This window comes from Abrus precatorius, unplaced genomic scaffold, assembly GCF_003935025.1.
Source record: "Abrus precatorius isolate BTA unplaced genomic scaffold, Abrus_2018 Scaffold11, whole genome shotgun sequence".
NCBI classification, from domain to species: Eukaryota; Viridiplantae; Streptophyta; class Magnoliopsida; order Fabales; family Fabaceae; genus Abrus; species Abrus precatorius.
The window spans coordinates 2,930,074-2,945,745 of record NW_020874303.1 but is presented as its reverse complement, the minus strand read 5'-3'; the positions used below and the strand labels follow the sequence as shown (position 1 = coordinate 2,945,745).

General features: G+C 33.6%; 1 protein-coding gene across 1 annotated transcript; it reads right to left on the bottom strand.

The window, feature by feature from the left end:
- Nucleotides 1-9,376: 9,376 nt before the first annotated feature.
- LOC113854596 (65-kDa microtubule-associated protein 1-like) lies at nucleotides 9,377-14,246 on the bottom strand. The gene is made up of 10 exons (XM_027485692.1): nucleotides 14,120-14,246; nucleotides 13,441-13,527; nucleotides 13,160-13,363; nucleotides 12,786-13,040; nucleotides 12,463-12,678; nucleotides 12,012-12,167; nucleotides 11,608-11,919; nucleotides 10,805-10,892; nucleotides 10,077-10,225; nucleotides 9,377-9,902 (listed from the first exon to the last, which is right to left on the bottom strand). Exons 2-10 carry the CDS (start codon nucleotides 13,510-13,512, stop codon nucleotides 9,600-9,602), a joined length of 1,755 nt encoding a protein of 584 aa, XP_027341493.1. The 5' UTR covers nucleotides 13,513-13,527; nucleotides 14,120-14,246; the 3' UTR covers nucleotides 9,377-9,599.
- Between the last annotated feature and the right edge of the window lie 1,426 nt (nucleotides 14,247-15,672).

Genomic DNA, 15,672 nt, shown 5'->3' with positions numbered 1-15,672 from the left:
AAAGCTGTGACTTTAGATTTTTGAGTGAGTCAATTTTCTTTTATCTTATCAAAAGGTTAAGACTCTTGTGACGATTGTTTCTTGGCTTATCAATCTTACGACTGTGACGCTATTTTTCATCTCTATTCTATTTTTACTTTTTATTAATTTTCTTCTTATTTCAATTTCTATTTGTGCCCTAATAAATTCATTTTTATTGTGTGAAATCCAATTCAAGATTGTTTAATTCAGCGACATGATTTGTGGTTGTCATCAATCCCAAAATATGATAATCTATGAAAATAAATCTATGATTTAACCACAACTAATGGAATTCAAAATTCTCGTAATAATAATATTAAAACATCTATTTCATGACCAATATAATACCTTACTCTTTAACAGTAGCAGAAAGTCCAAAATATAATTAAAGCAAAACAAATATATGCAAATATGCTATTTGATGATCTAAAAATAATGAATAAATAGGGGTGACTCAAATAAACTTAATGAGAACATCATAATCAAGAAAGAAAAACAAATAACGTAAGAGTGGTTCACAGTTATATAACTTACTTATAACAGATAATAACCAAAAGGAAAAGAGGCCATGCGGAAAGATGCTTCTATGATGAACAGCTTCGCTTTTTATTTGATTTCATCACATGTCGTATCATCTCCAACTGCAGCCACTCTATCTGCATCTAAATGATGGCTTGAATCCTTTCTAGTTCCTTTATCATGTCTTCACCATCTTTCGGGATGCCCCTGATCATATTGGCTGCTTCCATAAGAATGGAAGCAAATGATCACGAGCAAAGGAAACTGCAAAATCTGCCATTTTTGTCTTGATCTGATTTCTTCTATATCGTGAGTTGAGAGGAAAAATTTATGTCCAATATTCATATAGCATGAAGTGCACAATGAGATGAAGATTTATCCCTTCGACATTGTTAAATATACGGAGCAGGTTGGATTCAGCCATTGCATACACTTCTGTTGTTTAAGGAGACCATGCTTGTCAATGTTAGTTGTACCCGAAAAACATCATGCGAAGTCCGGAGTTTCCTTTGACATTGGTTAGTATTAATATTTTATTGAACAAGCTGGACTTGTCTAATGTATAATCTTAACTGAAGAAGTTCATTCTTCTATTGTTTAAGATAACCGTTCTTGAAGTATTTACTTGTATAATTATAAAACATCGTCCTTGTTAGGCGTATTTTAATTGTTCATGTTTCCTATTGGCGTTTAAGTGTGAGAGGAAGCCTTTTGAATTTCCAGTGTCTTTCTTGAATATTTATTTCAGCTGAGTTGAGATTTTTCCTTTTTATTTAATTTGTCTAGCTAGAGCAAGTTGTGAAACTGGTTATTTAGCTGATCAGTAAATGTAATTAAACAATGTTAGTTTATTGTTTAAAGAGAACGGACTTGATGCCAGTTAGTGTAGTTAGTTGTAAAAATAAAGCAATAAAATAAAAGACCCTACTCATCAATTAATTTTCTTCGTGTAACACATCATTTTGAATGTTCATTTGGTTCTACATATTTAGTAATAGAGTCATTGTGAGAGGAAGACTTTGAATTTCCTTTTGTAATTGTTTAATTTTTATTGAGCAAATTTTATTTAGCAAGTTTTTTTTATTGTGAATGAACATGTTCATCCTTTCTAAAAGTTAACACTTCACTTTTCCTAAATGTCTAATTAGCAAGTGTTCAGGTTAATCTGAAAATCACTCATCCAAATCATTTCATCAATGAAACATGCCTTTAAGTGCCTGCAGAGAAATGTGGACATCATCCTTGTACAAACGTTGGTTTCCAATGTATAAGGCTTCTTCTACTATTGTTGAATCTTCAAGTTCTGCTTGATCATCATTGTCATCTCCTTGTGCAGCAAAGATGACACTTAACTTCCCCCAGACCTTGCATTTCTGTCTATGAAACTTTTCCCATGGTTCACCACAAAATTTACATAGGTCTTTGGAAATTCTCTCATTCTTCTCTTTTCTATTTGGAGTACCACCCGCTGTCTTGGTCTTTTTCTGTGTATTAGAAGCAGTAGATGTTGCTGATTGAAATTGCTAGAGATTAGTGACAGGAATGTTTCATTGGCTCATATTAGAATAGCTCCAAGCACGAATTTTCACTTTTGAGATTTCTAAATAGGGACTCTTTGTTGTTGTTAATTTTTTCTTCAATTCTTTGTTAGGAATTGAAATTTTTTTAGAATACTTTAAGATTATAATATTTTTTTTTTTTGTTTTACCTGCGACTGTTTGTTTGTTAGGTAAAAGTATGGGTTAATGCTTAATTTGAGAAAAAGTAGTTGACATGGTCAGATTTAGGTAGAAAGAATGTTGCTCCTTATTTTGTGTTGTCTTATTAAACAGCTTTTGTTAAAATCTATTGCAATATATATTCAACAAATGTAATGAAATGATATTACGTATTCTTCCTTCATTTATCTGGATTCATAACATGGTATCAAGAGCTCAGTAGTTCTTGAAGGGCCTATGAGGGAGTAAAAATACCTGTTCAAACTAGAAACAAAAACCTACCAGCAACAAAATGGCTTCTTCTTTACCTCCACTTCCAATATTTGCAGGAGAAAACTAGGACTTGTGGGCTGCAAAAATGAAAACTTATTTGAGAGCTCAAAATCTATGGGAAGTGGTGGAAAATGGAAGCAACTCAGCCCCTTTACCAAACAACCCAACAGTGGCTTAAATAAGGCTTCATGATGAAAATGTGGCAAAGGAAGGCAGAGCACTTGCCATCTTACATGCAACAGTACATGATGATGTTTTTATCAAGATCTTGAATCTTGAGAGAGCAAAAGAGGCTTGGGACAAGATCAAGGAGGAGTTCCAAGGCAGTGAAAGAACTAGGAGGATGAAGGTGTTAAATCTGATAAGAGAATTTGAAGCCATCAAAATGAAGGATTCTAAAACAGTGAAGGGGTTTTCAGATAGACTCTCTAAGGTGGTTACACAAATCAGATTACTAGGCAAAGAGCTTAGTGATCAAAGAGCTGTGGAAAAAGTCCTGGTTTGTCTTCCTGAGAGGTTTGAGTCAAAAATCTCCTCTCTTGAAAAAAAAAATAAGGATTTTTCTCAAATATCACTTGCAGAGCTTGTGAATGCTTTGCAAGCTACTGAACAAAGAAGGTTGTTGAGAATGGAAGAAAATGCTGAAGGTGCTTTTGTGGTTAACACCAAAGGCAAAGCTCAAGGCAGCAATAACTTTGCGAAAAAACCTTTTGGTGGAAAGAAAGGCAAAGGGAAAAAGGAAGAAGATAGTAACAAAGGAGGAGCTTGGAAGGAAAAATATTCACCGTGCCCTCATTGTAAGAAGAAAAATCATACAGAAAATTTTTGTTGGTTCAGACCTCAAGTCAAATGTAGGGCTTGCAACCAACTTGGTCATGTGGAGAAGGTTTGCAAAAACAAAGCAAAGCTGCAAGGACAGTAAGCTCAAGTTGTTGAGCATCAAGAACAGATTGAGGAGCAGTTATTCGTTGCTTCTTGTTATTCGGCAAGTAGTAGCAAAAAAACTTGGCTCATAGATAGCGGATGCACAAACCATATGACTCATAATGCTAGCATTTTCAAGGAACTTGATCACTCCTACTTCTCCAAAGTCACCATTGGCAATGGAGAATGTGTTTATGTCAAAGGAAAAGGAGTGGTGACTGTTGAAACTCCCTCAGGTACTAAATTTATTTCAGATGTTTTATTTGTGTTTGAGATAAATCAAAATCTCTTGAGTGTGGGACAAATGCTTGAAAGACATTATAGCTTGCATTTTGAAGATATGAGCTGCTGGTTGTGAATTAATGTGTGTTAGAATGAGGGATAGAAGTTTTTCCCTAGAGTTGAAACAAACAGCTATGCATGCTTTTCCAAGTGCAGTAGATGATTCTATTTTATTGCATAAAAAGCTTGGTCATTTTAGTTACTCCGCCTTAAAGCAAATGAAATCAAATGATTTGGTGCAAAATTTGCCTATCATTCATGAAAATGTTGATGTGTGTGATGTATGTCAATATAGTAAGCAAAGCAAAATGTCATTTCCTACTGAAGCAAGTTGGAGAGCTACTGAAAAATTGAAACTTATACACACTGATGTGTGTGGCCCTATGAGTACAACATCTTTAAATGCAGCAAATACTTTCTGCTATTTATTGATGACTTTACAAGAATGAGTTGAGTGTTTTTTCTAAAGCAAAAGTCAGAAGTGTTTGTTTTTTTTCCGAAGTTCAAGCTAATGGTTAAAAATGAGGATGGATGCAAAATTAAAAAGCTCAGATCTGATAATGAAACCGAGTATACAGCAAGGGAGTTTCAGAATTTCTGTGAAGATGCTGGAATTCAACATCAATTGACTGTTCCTTACACTCCTCAACAAAATAGAGTGAGTAAAAGGAAGAACAAGACAATTATGGAGATGTCAAGGTGTTTGTTATTTGAAAAAGGTCTTCCTAAAACTTTTTGGGCTGAGGCTGTTAACACCTCAGTATACTTGTTGAATATGTTATCTACCAAAGCCTTGAAAGGTAAAACACCTTTTGAAGCATGGTATGGAAGGAAGTCTTCGATGGAGCATCTCAAAGTATTTGGTTGTGTATGTTATGCTTTTGTTCCAGAGGTTAAAAGAGACAAGTTGGATCACAAGTCAGAAGTTGGTGTTTTCTTGGGGTACAGCAGTAACTCCAAAGGTTATAGAATATAAATCCAGCAACAAAGAGAATTCTTGTCTGCAGAAATGTTAAGTTTGGTGAGTTATCTAGATGGAACTGGGACAAAAGCAAAGTAGAAACCTCAAGCAAAAGGCAACTTGGAGCAGACAATATCCAAGAACAAAATTCAGAAATTGAAGAAAAAGATTTGGAGGATGATGAAGATTTTTCGGTTAGATGCACTAGAAATCTAGCTGAAATTTATGAGAGGTGTAATGTTGCTGCACTAGAATCGAAAGGTTATGGTGAAGCTGCTGAACTAGAAGGTTGGAGAGTTGCTATGCAGGAGGAGATGAAAATGATTGAGAAAAAAACAAGACATGGCAGCTTGTGGATAGGCCAACTAATCAAAAGGTGATTGGTTTTAAGTGAGTTTATAGAACCAAACTTAATTTTGATGGTTATTTAAACAAACTTAAAGCTAGATTAGTTGTTAAAGGCTATCATCAACAACATGGAATTGATTTTTTAGATACTTTTGCTCCTGTGGCAAGACATGATACAATCAAAATGCTAGTGGCATTGGCAACAAAATTGGGTTGGAAGATCTATCATTTTGATGTGAAGTCAGCTTTTTTAACTGATTTGCTTGAAGAAGACATTTATGTTGATCAACTTGAAGGTTTTCAAGTTAAGGGCAATGAAAATAAAGTCTACAAACTCTATAAAGCTCTTTATGGATTGAAATAGGCACCAAGGACCTGGTATACCAGAATTGACAATTACCTTTTGCACAAAGACTTTGAAAGAAGTGAAAATGAAGCCACTTTATATGTAAAGAAGTCAAGGAATGAAGTGTAGCTCATTATATTATTGTATGTTGATGATATGCTAGTCATAGGGAGTGATTCTGATTCCCTTAGACAATTCAAGCATGATATAGAGAATGAATTTGAAATGACAGATTTGGGATAAATGAATTATTTTCTTGGAATGGAGATTTATCAATGCAATGCAGGAATCTTTATTTCACAAAGAAGATATGCTTTGGAGGTATTGAAGAAGTTTCATATGGAGAAATGTAAACCAGTGACCATACCCTTGGCTGCAAATGAGAAGCTGTCTCTTCATGATTCTACTGGTAAAGCAGATGCTTCTATTTATAGAAGCTTAATTGGAAGTCTATTGAATCTTTCAGCCACTAGACCAGACACAATGTTTGCTGCAAGTTTGTTGTCTAGATTTATGCAGTCACCTAGTGAAGCTCATTACAAAGCAACAAAACGAGTATTGAGGTACATAAGAGGTACAATTGATTATGGTTTGTGGTTTATCAAAGATAAAAGTGTTGATCTTAAAGGATATGCAGATAATGACTGGGCAGGAAGTGAAGATGATGCCAAAAGTACCTCAAGTTATGTTTTCTCTTTTGGCAGTGGAGTTTTCAGTTGGAATTCAAAGAAACAAGATGTAGTGGCTCAATCTTCAACTGAAGCTGAGTATATTTCAGTTACAGCACCTGCAAATAAAGCCATTTGGCTTAAAAAAGTGTTGTATGATGTGGGGCAAATACAAAATAAGGCTACTGTAATATGGGTTGATAATAAGTCAGCCATTGCAATTGCAAATAATTCTATCTGTCATGGTAGAACTAAGCACATCAAGGTGAAATATCATGTCATTAGAGAAGTAGTGAAATCAAAAGAAGTAAGCTTGGAGCACTATAGCTCAGAGAAACAAATTGTAGATGTCATGACCAAAGCTCTCTCCAAGGGCAAATTTAAAGTATTGAGGTCAAAGCTTGGAGTATCCAAGAAAAATCTCAAGGAGGAGTGTTAGGAATTGAAATTTTTCTAGAATACTTTAAGATTAGAATATTTTTTGTTTTGTTTTACCTGCTACTATTTGTTAGGTAAAAGTATGGGTTAATGCTTAATTTGAGGAAGAGTAGTTGACATGGTCAGATTTAGGTAGAAAGAAGTGTTGCTCCTTATTTTGTGTTGTCTTATTAAACAGCTTTTGTTAAAATCTATTGCAATATATATATTCAACAAATGTAATGAAATGATATTACGTATTCTTCCTCCATTTATCTGGATTCATAACATTCTTGCATAATATTATCCTGTAGTCATGCAATTCGCATGACATCTTAGACAGATTTAGGATTGTGAACACAATCAGATTTCTCCAAAGAGGAATGTAAGCCTCCTAAGAAAAAATTAATTGTCTTCTCCTCAGAAACTGTTACTCTAGCTAATAATTCATCAAATCTTTCAAGGTACTCTATCACAGTTGAATCTTGTCTCAACTTGGATAATTCAGAAAGTGGATCATTGTAATTACCCATGTCAAAACGTGTTGCAACATTAGTCAAGATTCTTTGCCAAGATTTATTCTTGGATGCATTGAGCGCCATGTAATAGCGTTGCCATGTGAAAGCCTTTCCATCCATGGATAGAAGAAGTTTCCTTCGCTGTTCCTCTAACGTATCTTCTAATTCAAAAAATTGTTCCGCCTTGGCATGCCATTCCTGATAGTTTGATCCATCAAATGAAGGAAATGGGATGTGAGCACGTTCGAGCACTTTGTATCCTTCGACATTATTCTCGTCTTCAACTTCAATCTCAAGTTTGTCGCTGGAAGTGGAACCAATTGATGACATTTTTGCAAGAACTTGTTCCAGCATTGCTGACATTGACTTCATCGCCATCTTTGTGTCATGACGTAATTCAACAAGATATTCTTCCAATCTTTTCTCTAAGACTTGAATGCATTCTTCAAGATCCTTGTTTGTTGTCGAACCTCCCATTATTGTTGACGGCTAAAGCTGATACCAATTGTTATAAGTGGGAAGGATTCCACTTATATATGTCCTCACTGTACTCACGAATGCGGGATCCCACACGTAAAATCAAAGAATACACATAATACTCACAGGGATTCAATTCTTGAAAATTCAATATTATTTTCTTATATATGAAATTGTGATTACAAAGAATATTTATAGAAGTACTTCTAACGGTTAGTTTGACAATCTTCCCTCTATAATTCCCAACTAACAACTATTAACTTTTTTTTATTACAAAACATATCCTTTTATTATTTATAACATCATCCTTCGTTTCCAGTTCCCATTTATCCTTAGCATGGCTTACTCATCCTATATAGCAAGAATGGGAACACCATCATATGTGAATGATGTGCACGTACGAGCATTTCTCATGCAACAATGTATCTAATGCATTTTTCACTTCTACTAGCATTACAATTGTTTTCACCTTATTTTACATCGCAATGTCAGTGGGGGAAAATGACAATTAAATGAAGAAGCATTAAATAAAAAATTTATATAACGATGGTCAATAGCCAAAAAAAGCTGAAGCTAAATTTAATATACTTTCCTACATGGCAACAAGGCAAGACATATTTCCATTATCATATCGAATAGAATATTCAACCCTTGACTCGTGGGAATAAATAGTAAAACGGGATACTTGACACTTGTCTAAATCAAATGAAAAAAGAAAAGATTCATTAAAATAGGTCAAGGAGTATACACATAAAATAATGCACAGTAATTTTGTAGAAGAAGCAAAAAAATGAGGAAAGTTGATGTAGTATACAAGAGGGAACTTTAAAATTCCAAAATAGTCCTATTGGTCAAAGTTCTCACATTAATTATGTTGAGGAGTGCTGGGAAGATTCCTTTGACACACTCTTTTTAACACATTCTCAATTGTCAATTAAAATTTATTAAAACTATAAAAATATGAAAAAAAAAATTAAGAATGAAAAGTATTAAGTATAAGACTTGCATATTTTGTGACTTTTAATAAATTTTAATCAATAAATAAGAATATAAGCTCTGTTGCAACATTTCTCAACTCTCTTATGAGTTTTAGCATCATTATCGTAAAACACAAGTAAAATATATAGAATGAAGATGGTTGATTATAAGTACCTAATTATAGTCTACAAGCCAACTCCCCTCTTCACATGCGCTGACACCCAACTTAAGGCTTCTTTCACTCTAGCTATCTATTGATCCATGTCAGCCACTAATTCGGTTGGTTCAATGTTTATAAATCTATCAGTGACAAAATACTCTCTCTCAAGTAGCTCCTAGGTCAGTGTCTTTAATGGCACAGACAATTATTCCTTCATTTCGTTTTTTGTCTAAATAAATAGAAAGATCAGCAACATGTCCTTCATCTTCTTTTGTTGTTTATCTGTCTTGTTGGTCAAAATAATTATCTTGTAGGCGTAATATCTTTTTCTATTAATTGTTTAGTTGACTATACATCTTTAAACTTTTGTTTCTTAACAACTTTTCAAGTGTGATATGAGATGAAGTTGTCCAAGTTACCCCATGTGATAAATAACATCATCCTAAGTGGACTAATAAAATTAAAATGCTGTATTGAAATTTGTATCAACTTTATATTTAACTTTTTATAGACAAAATCCCGTCAGTGTACTTAAAATGGAGTTATTTGTCATCCCACTAGAGATAATTTAGACAAAGCCAATTTAGGGTTACTAGGCTAAACCCGAGTTAATACAAATGCTTAAGAGTTTCAAGGAACTCTAACCTTTTCTAAGGATGTGGGTTCAAATTTCTCAAAACTCAGAAGTCATCTAAAATCACGTCTTACGAGCGTTCCTCCCAAGTGAGATCCCTCACGTCTAAGGAGATAGGAGCCTTGTGATTTCAAGACCACCAACATGTTTTGCTTGCATTCTTTTCATTATGAAAGTGCCTCAAAAGGATATAGCAGCATGTATTAGGAAAACTTCTAAATGGCACATATAACATACACATCTTATAATAGTTTCTCACCAATTACTTGTCCCTGATATTATATTCCCACAGCAGTAACTAGTATTATGACAATGATACAAAGATAACATTATATGGTTGAAAATACAGATCCCATTAGGGTGATGTTGGGACTGGTTCAGTACCAGAAACATGGGACACAGCATCTTCTTTTGATATTGACACATAATTAAGGGGAGCCACTGGTCTAGAATTATCTCTTTTTCCATCTTTTGTAGTGAACCTGCTTCCATTTTGATGAGCATTAAGAGATAATCTTCGGTTAGGAGTACCATTTGCTCCTCCGTTGGGACGAGGGCCAACAACCTTCTTGTTCCCAAGTGGCCTTGCAGGGCTGGGTCTTGAACCAAAGACAGGTTCCTGTTCCGAGTTTTGCTGCTCTAGATACTTTTTCTGGTCCTACAGAATGTGATGTGAACTCATTTCAGTACAAGAGAATTCAGCATTTATAAGAATGAACAAAAATAGATTAAGTTGACGATTTGATTTTGCTAGGAGATAAGAGTCTGATTGGCAAGTGCTCAAAGTAATCTGACTATCAGTTATCCTAATCATCGCATCAATGAAACTTACCCTCATCTTTCGCTTTTCCTCTTCCCTTTCGTGCCTGAGCATGGCATATTCATCCAACATAGCAAGAAGAGGAACACCATCATATGTGAATGACATGTTGTGTACTTCTTCCCAGACACGAGTTTTAGCAACCAATGTATCAACCAAAGCTGCAATTTTTCACCAAAATGAAAACAAACTAAATTATTTAGTGCTTATGCATGCAAAGAAACCACAATTCGATAGTACACAAGCATCTGCCAGCCAGCCACAGATTACTAGTTCATGTGATTCTCTCTGTCCCCAAATCAATTGTCAAGTTGAAGAAAATGGGAGTCGATGCAACGTCCTTGGTTATCAACTCAAGACAATTCAAATGCATCTACTTGATTAACATAAATCTACCAACCACTAACGATGACAATCTATCCTCGACTTGTATAAAATTACAATATATTTCATAGAAGAAAACACAGTTACACATGAAAATGTAAAGATATATTTCATCTGCAATCTGAAAATAATAATGGTAATAATTTAAATGCTTAAAACGTTTGACACCATCATTTCATCCATACAGAGCCAACTATTCAAAAAAAACTAAAAGAATTTATTGCTATCAAAATATTTTTGCCACTCTAATGAAGTAGCACCATCTTTTTTGCTAATGTAAGGAGTTTAATGCTGAAAAATGGATCCAATAAACAATAATTGTTTCTGATGGTTGTCTATTTCCATTCGACAAATACCTGGAATTTTGTTAACCAGTATCCGAGCTTTCTCTGCGCGTTTGAGGTTTAAGTGTGCACCTCTACTTGCATTATACCTGTTTTCATCCTGTATTACAAGGTAGTGTCAGGGGAACTTAACAATTAAAATGAGGATCACAATATAACCATTGTATATAATGACAGCAATTGTCAGGAATGCAAAAGCTAAATCTTATATACATTCCACCATGCCTACAAGGAAAGACCCATTTGCCTAATCAGACTCAGATTGTGCACTGTAAAATAATTTAATACCGAAAATGAATAGGCGGTTAAATCCAGGAAGTTACATTAAAGATTTATATTGGCGTGCAAATGACTGCCATGGTCAATTCTACCTGGATTAGGTATCTTGAATAGAAATGACATAAGAACCTCACCAATTTATACCAGGTTAAAGCAAAATTCATTCAAACATGAAAGGGAGAATGCATGTCAAAAGTGCACAGTATTTTGGTAAGAGAAGTCAAAGTCATTGAAGTATACAAGAGATAACATTAAAATTCCATTCTTGCAGATGCACTAGCTTCAAACTTGCACTCAAATAACATCATATCTCATGAAATTTCTGCACTACATTGATATAATAACATCATTTTATTACCTTCAATATTCCTGTTAAAGTTATCACAAGAATGAAATCAGTTTAAGGGTTTATAATTTTATTGGCATTATCCTAAATGTCTATATCACAATGATACTATTTCAACTTTACCACCTAAAATATAAGTGCATTTTCATAGAGGAGTGAACATAGAATGAAAATGGTTGATTATAAATACCCGATTATAGTCTTCAAGCCAGCTCTCTTCTTCACATGCTGACATCCATTTCTCAACCTTGTCCAATATTTCTTTCCGACTTAGAGCTTCTTCTTTCGCTTTTGCTATCTGTTTGTCCATGTCAGCCAGTAATTCAGTTGGTTCAATGTTTCCAGAGTCAATCAGTGACAAAATGTTCCCTCGTGCAACTTCTGGGTCTATTTCTACATGAGCACAGGCATATATCCCTTCAAGCTCATCTTGCTTCTTGAAGGCAATTTCTTTCATCCTGCTGGCTTTCAGCTGGTCAAGCCTTTCAACTTCCGCTTCAGCCTTCAGAACAAATAACAAGAAAAAAATCAATTAGCACTTTGCATCATTTATGGAGCATGACTCTGCAAACATCATAAAGTTATAATCACTACCTGCTCAATCAGATCCAGAGCAAGGGCCCCAGGAACAGTAACTTCATTGACAGAAGTTGACATATTACAGGTAACATGATCAAATAGTCTCCTTTCCTCCATAGGAGTATCCATTAGATTCCACAGATCGATTAACTGAGAAGCTAATTCTTGGAGCTGCAAAGGATGCACAGGCTAAAGTCAAATCTATATATATATATATATATATATATATATACAAACACATTGCTGATTAAAAGTCAAACAAAATTGAATCCACCATGTCAGCAATGATATTGCTGAGGTGCCGAAGTTAGAATTTATGGAAATTCCATGTAAACATTAATAAAAACATTGGTTTGCCATAATTAGTAACCTCTGAAGCGTATACACCTTGTAGCCCTAGTATGCTTAAAAAACATGAATGAAGGAAATAAAACTGAATTAACATATAGTATTTTAAATGCATTACCTTGTACAGCCTCTGCTTTTTATCTTCTTTCAGTATTGAGACTGTCTTAGCCAGTTTAGCTAGTGTTCCATTGCTTATGCTTTTGGAATGAACACCAGTAGAATCATTTAAGCTTGGATGAACCTCAGTTACAATACTGAAGAAGTCCATGCCAAGGACGGCACAAAGATCATGCACAGTGCTCACAAATTCAAGAACCTTGTGCAACCTCTCACTCTGCAAGACAACATAAAGTAACAAACTCTCAGTGTTAATTACAAAATCAAACAACATTTTCAATTTTTTACTAACTCATACATTATTTGATGGTATAGTAGACTTACCTTTTCCCTTTGAAGTTCTTGAAGTTGGGATTGATATTCATCCAATTTCCTCAAGGACAGATCAGACTCATCAACTTCAATTGATCCTGCCTGACCAGAGTTCAAGTCCCCAGCTATCTCTCCACATATTTTTTGGATCTGTGACTGTACATCTGAAAACTCCTTTATTCTTTCCTCCTTTTGTTGCCATAACTGTTCCAGAATTGGTGCTATAGCTGCAAGTTGTTCCTTAATAGTCCCTGAAGTTTTTTCAGGCTGCAAAGAAACCAAAAATATGCATGGGAAATTAGTTTGCCAGTTCAGTATCTATATGCATCACAAAGTTACGTTGCATTATTGGTAGCTGCCAAGTACATATATAATTAGTTACTAACAATTCCCATGAAGCTCTTTTCACCAAGAGCTGATAGAAGAGTAGAAAGCTCAAGCTTAGCACCAGACAAGGATTGAAGTAGCTGTGCCCTTGTCTTAGCAGCCTGCTCAACCTTTCTTTTGTACACATCAAAGCACTCTTGCTCTATCTGAAGGAGCATCTTGTCTCGCTCCTCATCACTCTCACCAACCTCATCCCATATTTCCTACAACAAATAAAGATAACCTTGCTGTAAACCATGCACATCTGCAGTAACACAGATGAAAAGCTTAATAAAATTACCTGCAGCTTATTTAACAAGGAACCGCAGGTGTTTTCATCAATAAGAGGATTTTGAGCATCCATCACTGCCATTAGTTCATGCGCAATCTAGCCAGCACAAATGGGAAAAAATTCATATGAAACTCCTTTCTCCTTTCCCTCAAACATAGAGGAACACAATCATCCCTTCTTTCCAAAAGGAACACAAGAAACAAGCAGGTATCCATTTCTAAAGCTGCAAAATTTCCCCCATTTCCGAAACACTCTCCAACACTTAAACACAAATGGCTGAAAATAATTACTCCAAATGCAAAGTGAATAAATTAAGAAGGATCAGTCATGAAACTACTAGAAGCTTAAAGCCAAATCCTCCTTAGCACTAAATCAACACATTGACAACCTCAATGACAATCAAAAACACACAAAAAAAAAAAAAAAAAAACTTCACCATCAAGCTACAGTAAACTTCTCAATCAATAATGACAACCCCAAAAAGGAAAAAATGCAAATTTTGAACCAAAATGCAAAAGCACAATGCAGAATCCAGTATCAACAAGTTAACACCTTGCATAGACAAAGTAAGAGTAGGAAACAAGTGGATCTTCTGGGTGTGGAAGATCAAGACAAGAAGAACCGAATGAGGAAACAGAGGAGCACATTGTTGACAATAGAAGAAACGGAAGAGAGAGAGAATGGTTACCCAGTTGTCCTTTCAGGCTCAAGAGGGTGTTGGATTCCTGTGGTTTAAGATCTAAGCATCACAGTGAATGAGAGTGACAAAGTGTAGTGTTTTTGTGTTTGTGCTGAGTTCAGTGAGATAAAGAGCAGAAAAAAGAATGTGTGTGTAATCTTTGTGTGCAAGGACAGAACAAGTTCATCAGAGTGTGCCACTGTTTTTTGATTGTCCGGTAAGTCAATTACATTATTGCCCGCGTCCTGGCAGGTATTTACGGATATGACACTGTGTCACAGTTGACAAAGACAAAAAGTAGAGTTTAACGCTCCTTTCAACAACTAAAAATTAATATTGAATGAAAAAAATTATATTTATATATAAACATATGTTTAAAAATAAAAATGATAATTAATGTTATCTTTTAAAATTATATAAAAAAAAAATTCTTTAGCATGGTCATGGTTGTTGAGTTATTATGTTAAATCGAATATATTTGGTTCATCATAATTTTATGTGTATAATCATTTTTTATTTTTAAATTTTTAAATAAGCGACTTTGTTAAAGTTAAATTAAATTAAATATACATTTAATCAGATACATGTTTGGAATAATTTTTTAAGAAAAATAATTAATTATTTTAAAACCTTAATAAAAATGTATAGTTATTTTTTCAAAATGAGATAAAATGGACACACTAAATGAACGAGGGAAAATGCCATTGTTATTAATTGATAGATTCATTATTTAAAAAGAAACAAACTTACCCAGCAGCTCTTAAAAATCTGATTTTAAGATTAATTAGTGTAGCAATGCCGTAAAATTAGGTATGCATATAATTAAAGTATCAACTACTAGTCATTTCATATTATTAAATAATCAGAGACCTATCTTACATTTATTTGTGTGTATACAGTAATTTATAATTTTAGAGTTTTTTAATCATAAAATTTCTTGTTATGTTTTTTTAATAAAGAAATGTTGAATTCTCTTTATAGGTATTACAAATAAGTTAATTTTAATTCGTAAACAAATTATTTTATTTTATTTTAAAAAATTATAAATATTTGTTAAAAATATGTCTTATGTAGAGTTCAGAACATAAAAACTAACAATGCTACAAAATTTATTATTATGTACCGAGATCTTGCTATTATAAAAAAATATATATATATTTTGAGGGAATGATACCTATTTAAAGATTGGCAAAGTTGTTAAATTAAAAAAAAAACTAATATTTACTTCGTTTAAAAAAAGGAATAACAGTTCAAACATTAAAACTATAAAAAAATGAATTTAGAAAAAAATGGTAATTCTTTAAAAATCATAATATTTATAACTCTTTTTTTTAGATGTTTAATATTTTTCCCTTTTGTTTTTTGTTTTCTTTAATGTATATCAATAATATTTTTCAATTGACAATCAAAAATTATTTCTTACAAGGCGTAAAAATTATCATCAATATCTTTTTCATACACGTAATTAAAAATTAAATTCACGTGATCGTACTTAAAAAACACAATTATTTATTAATTATGTCGGATTTTTTGACATTTTTTTATTTCATTACTTTATTCTG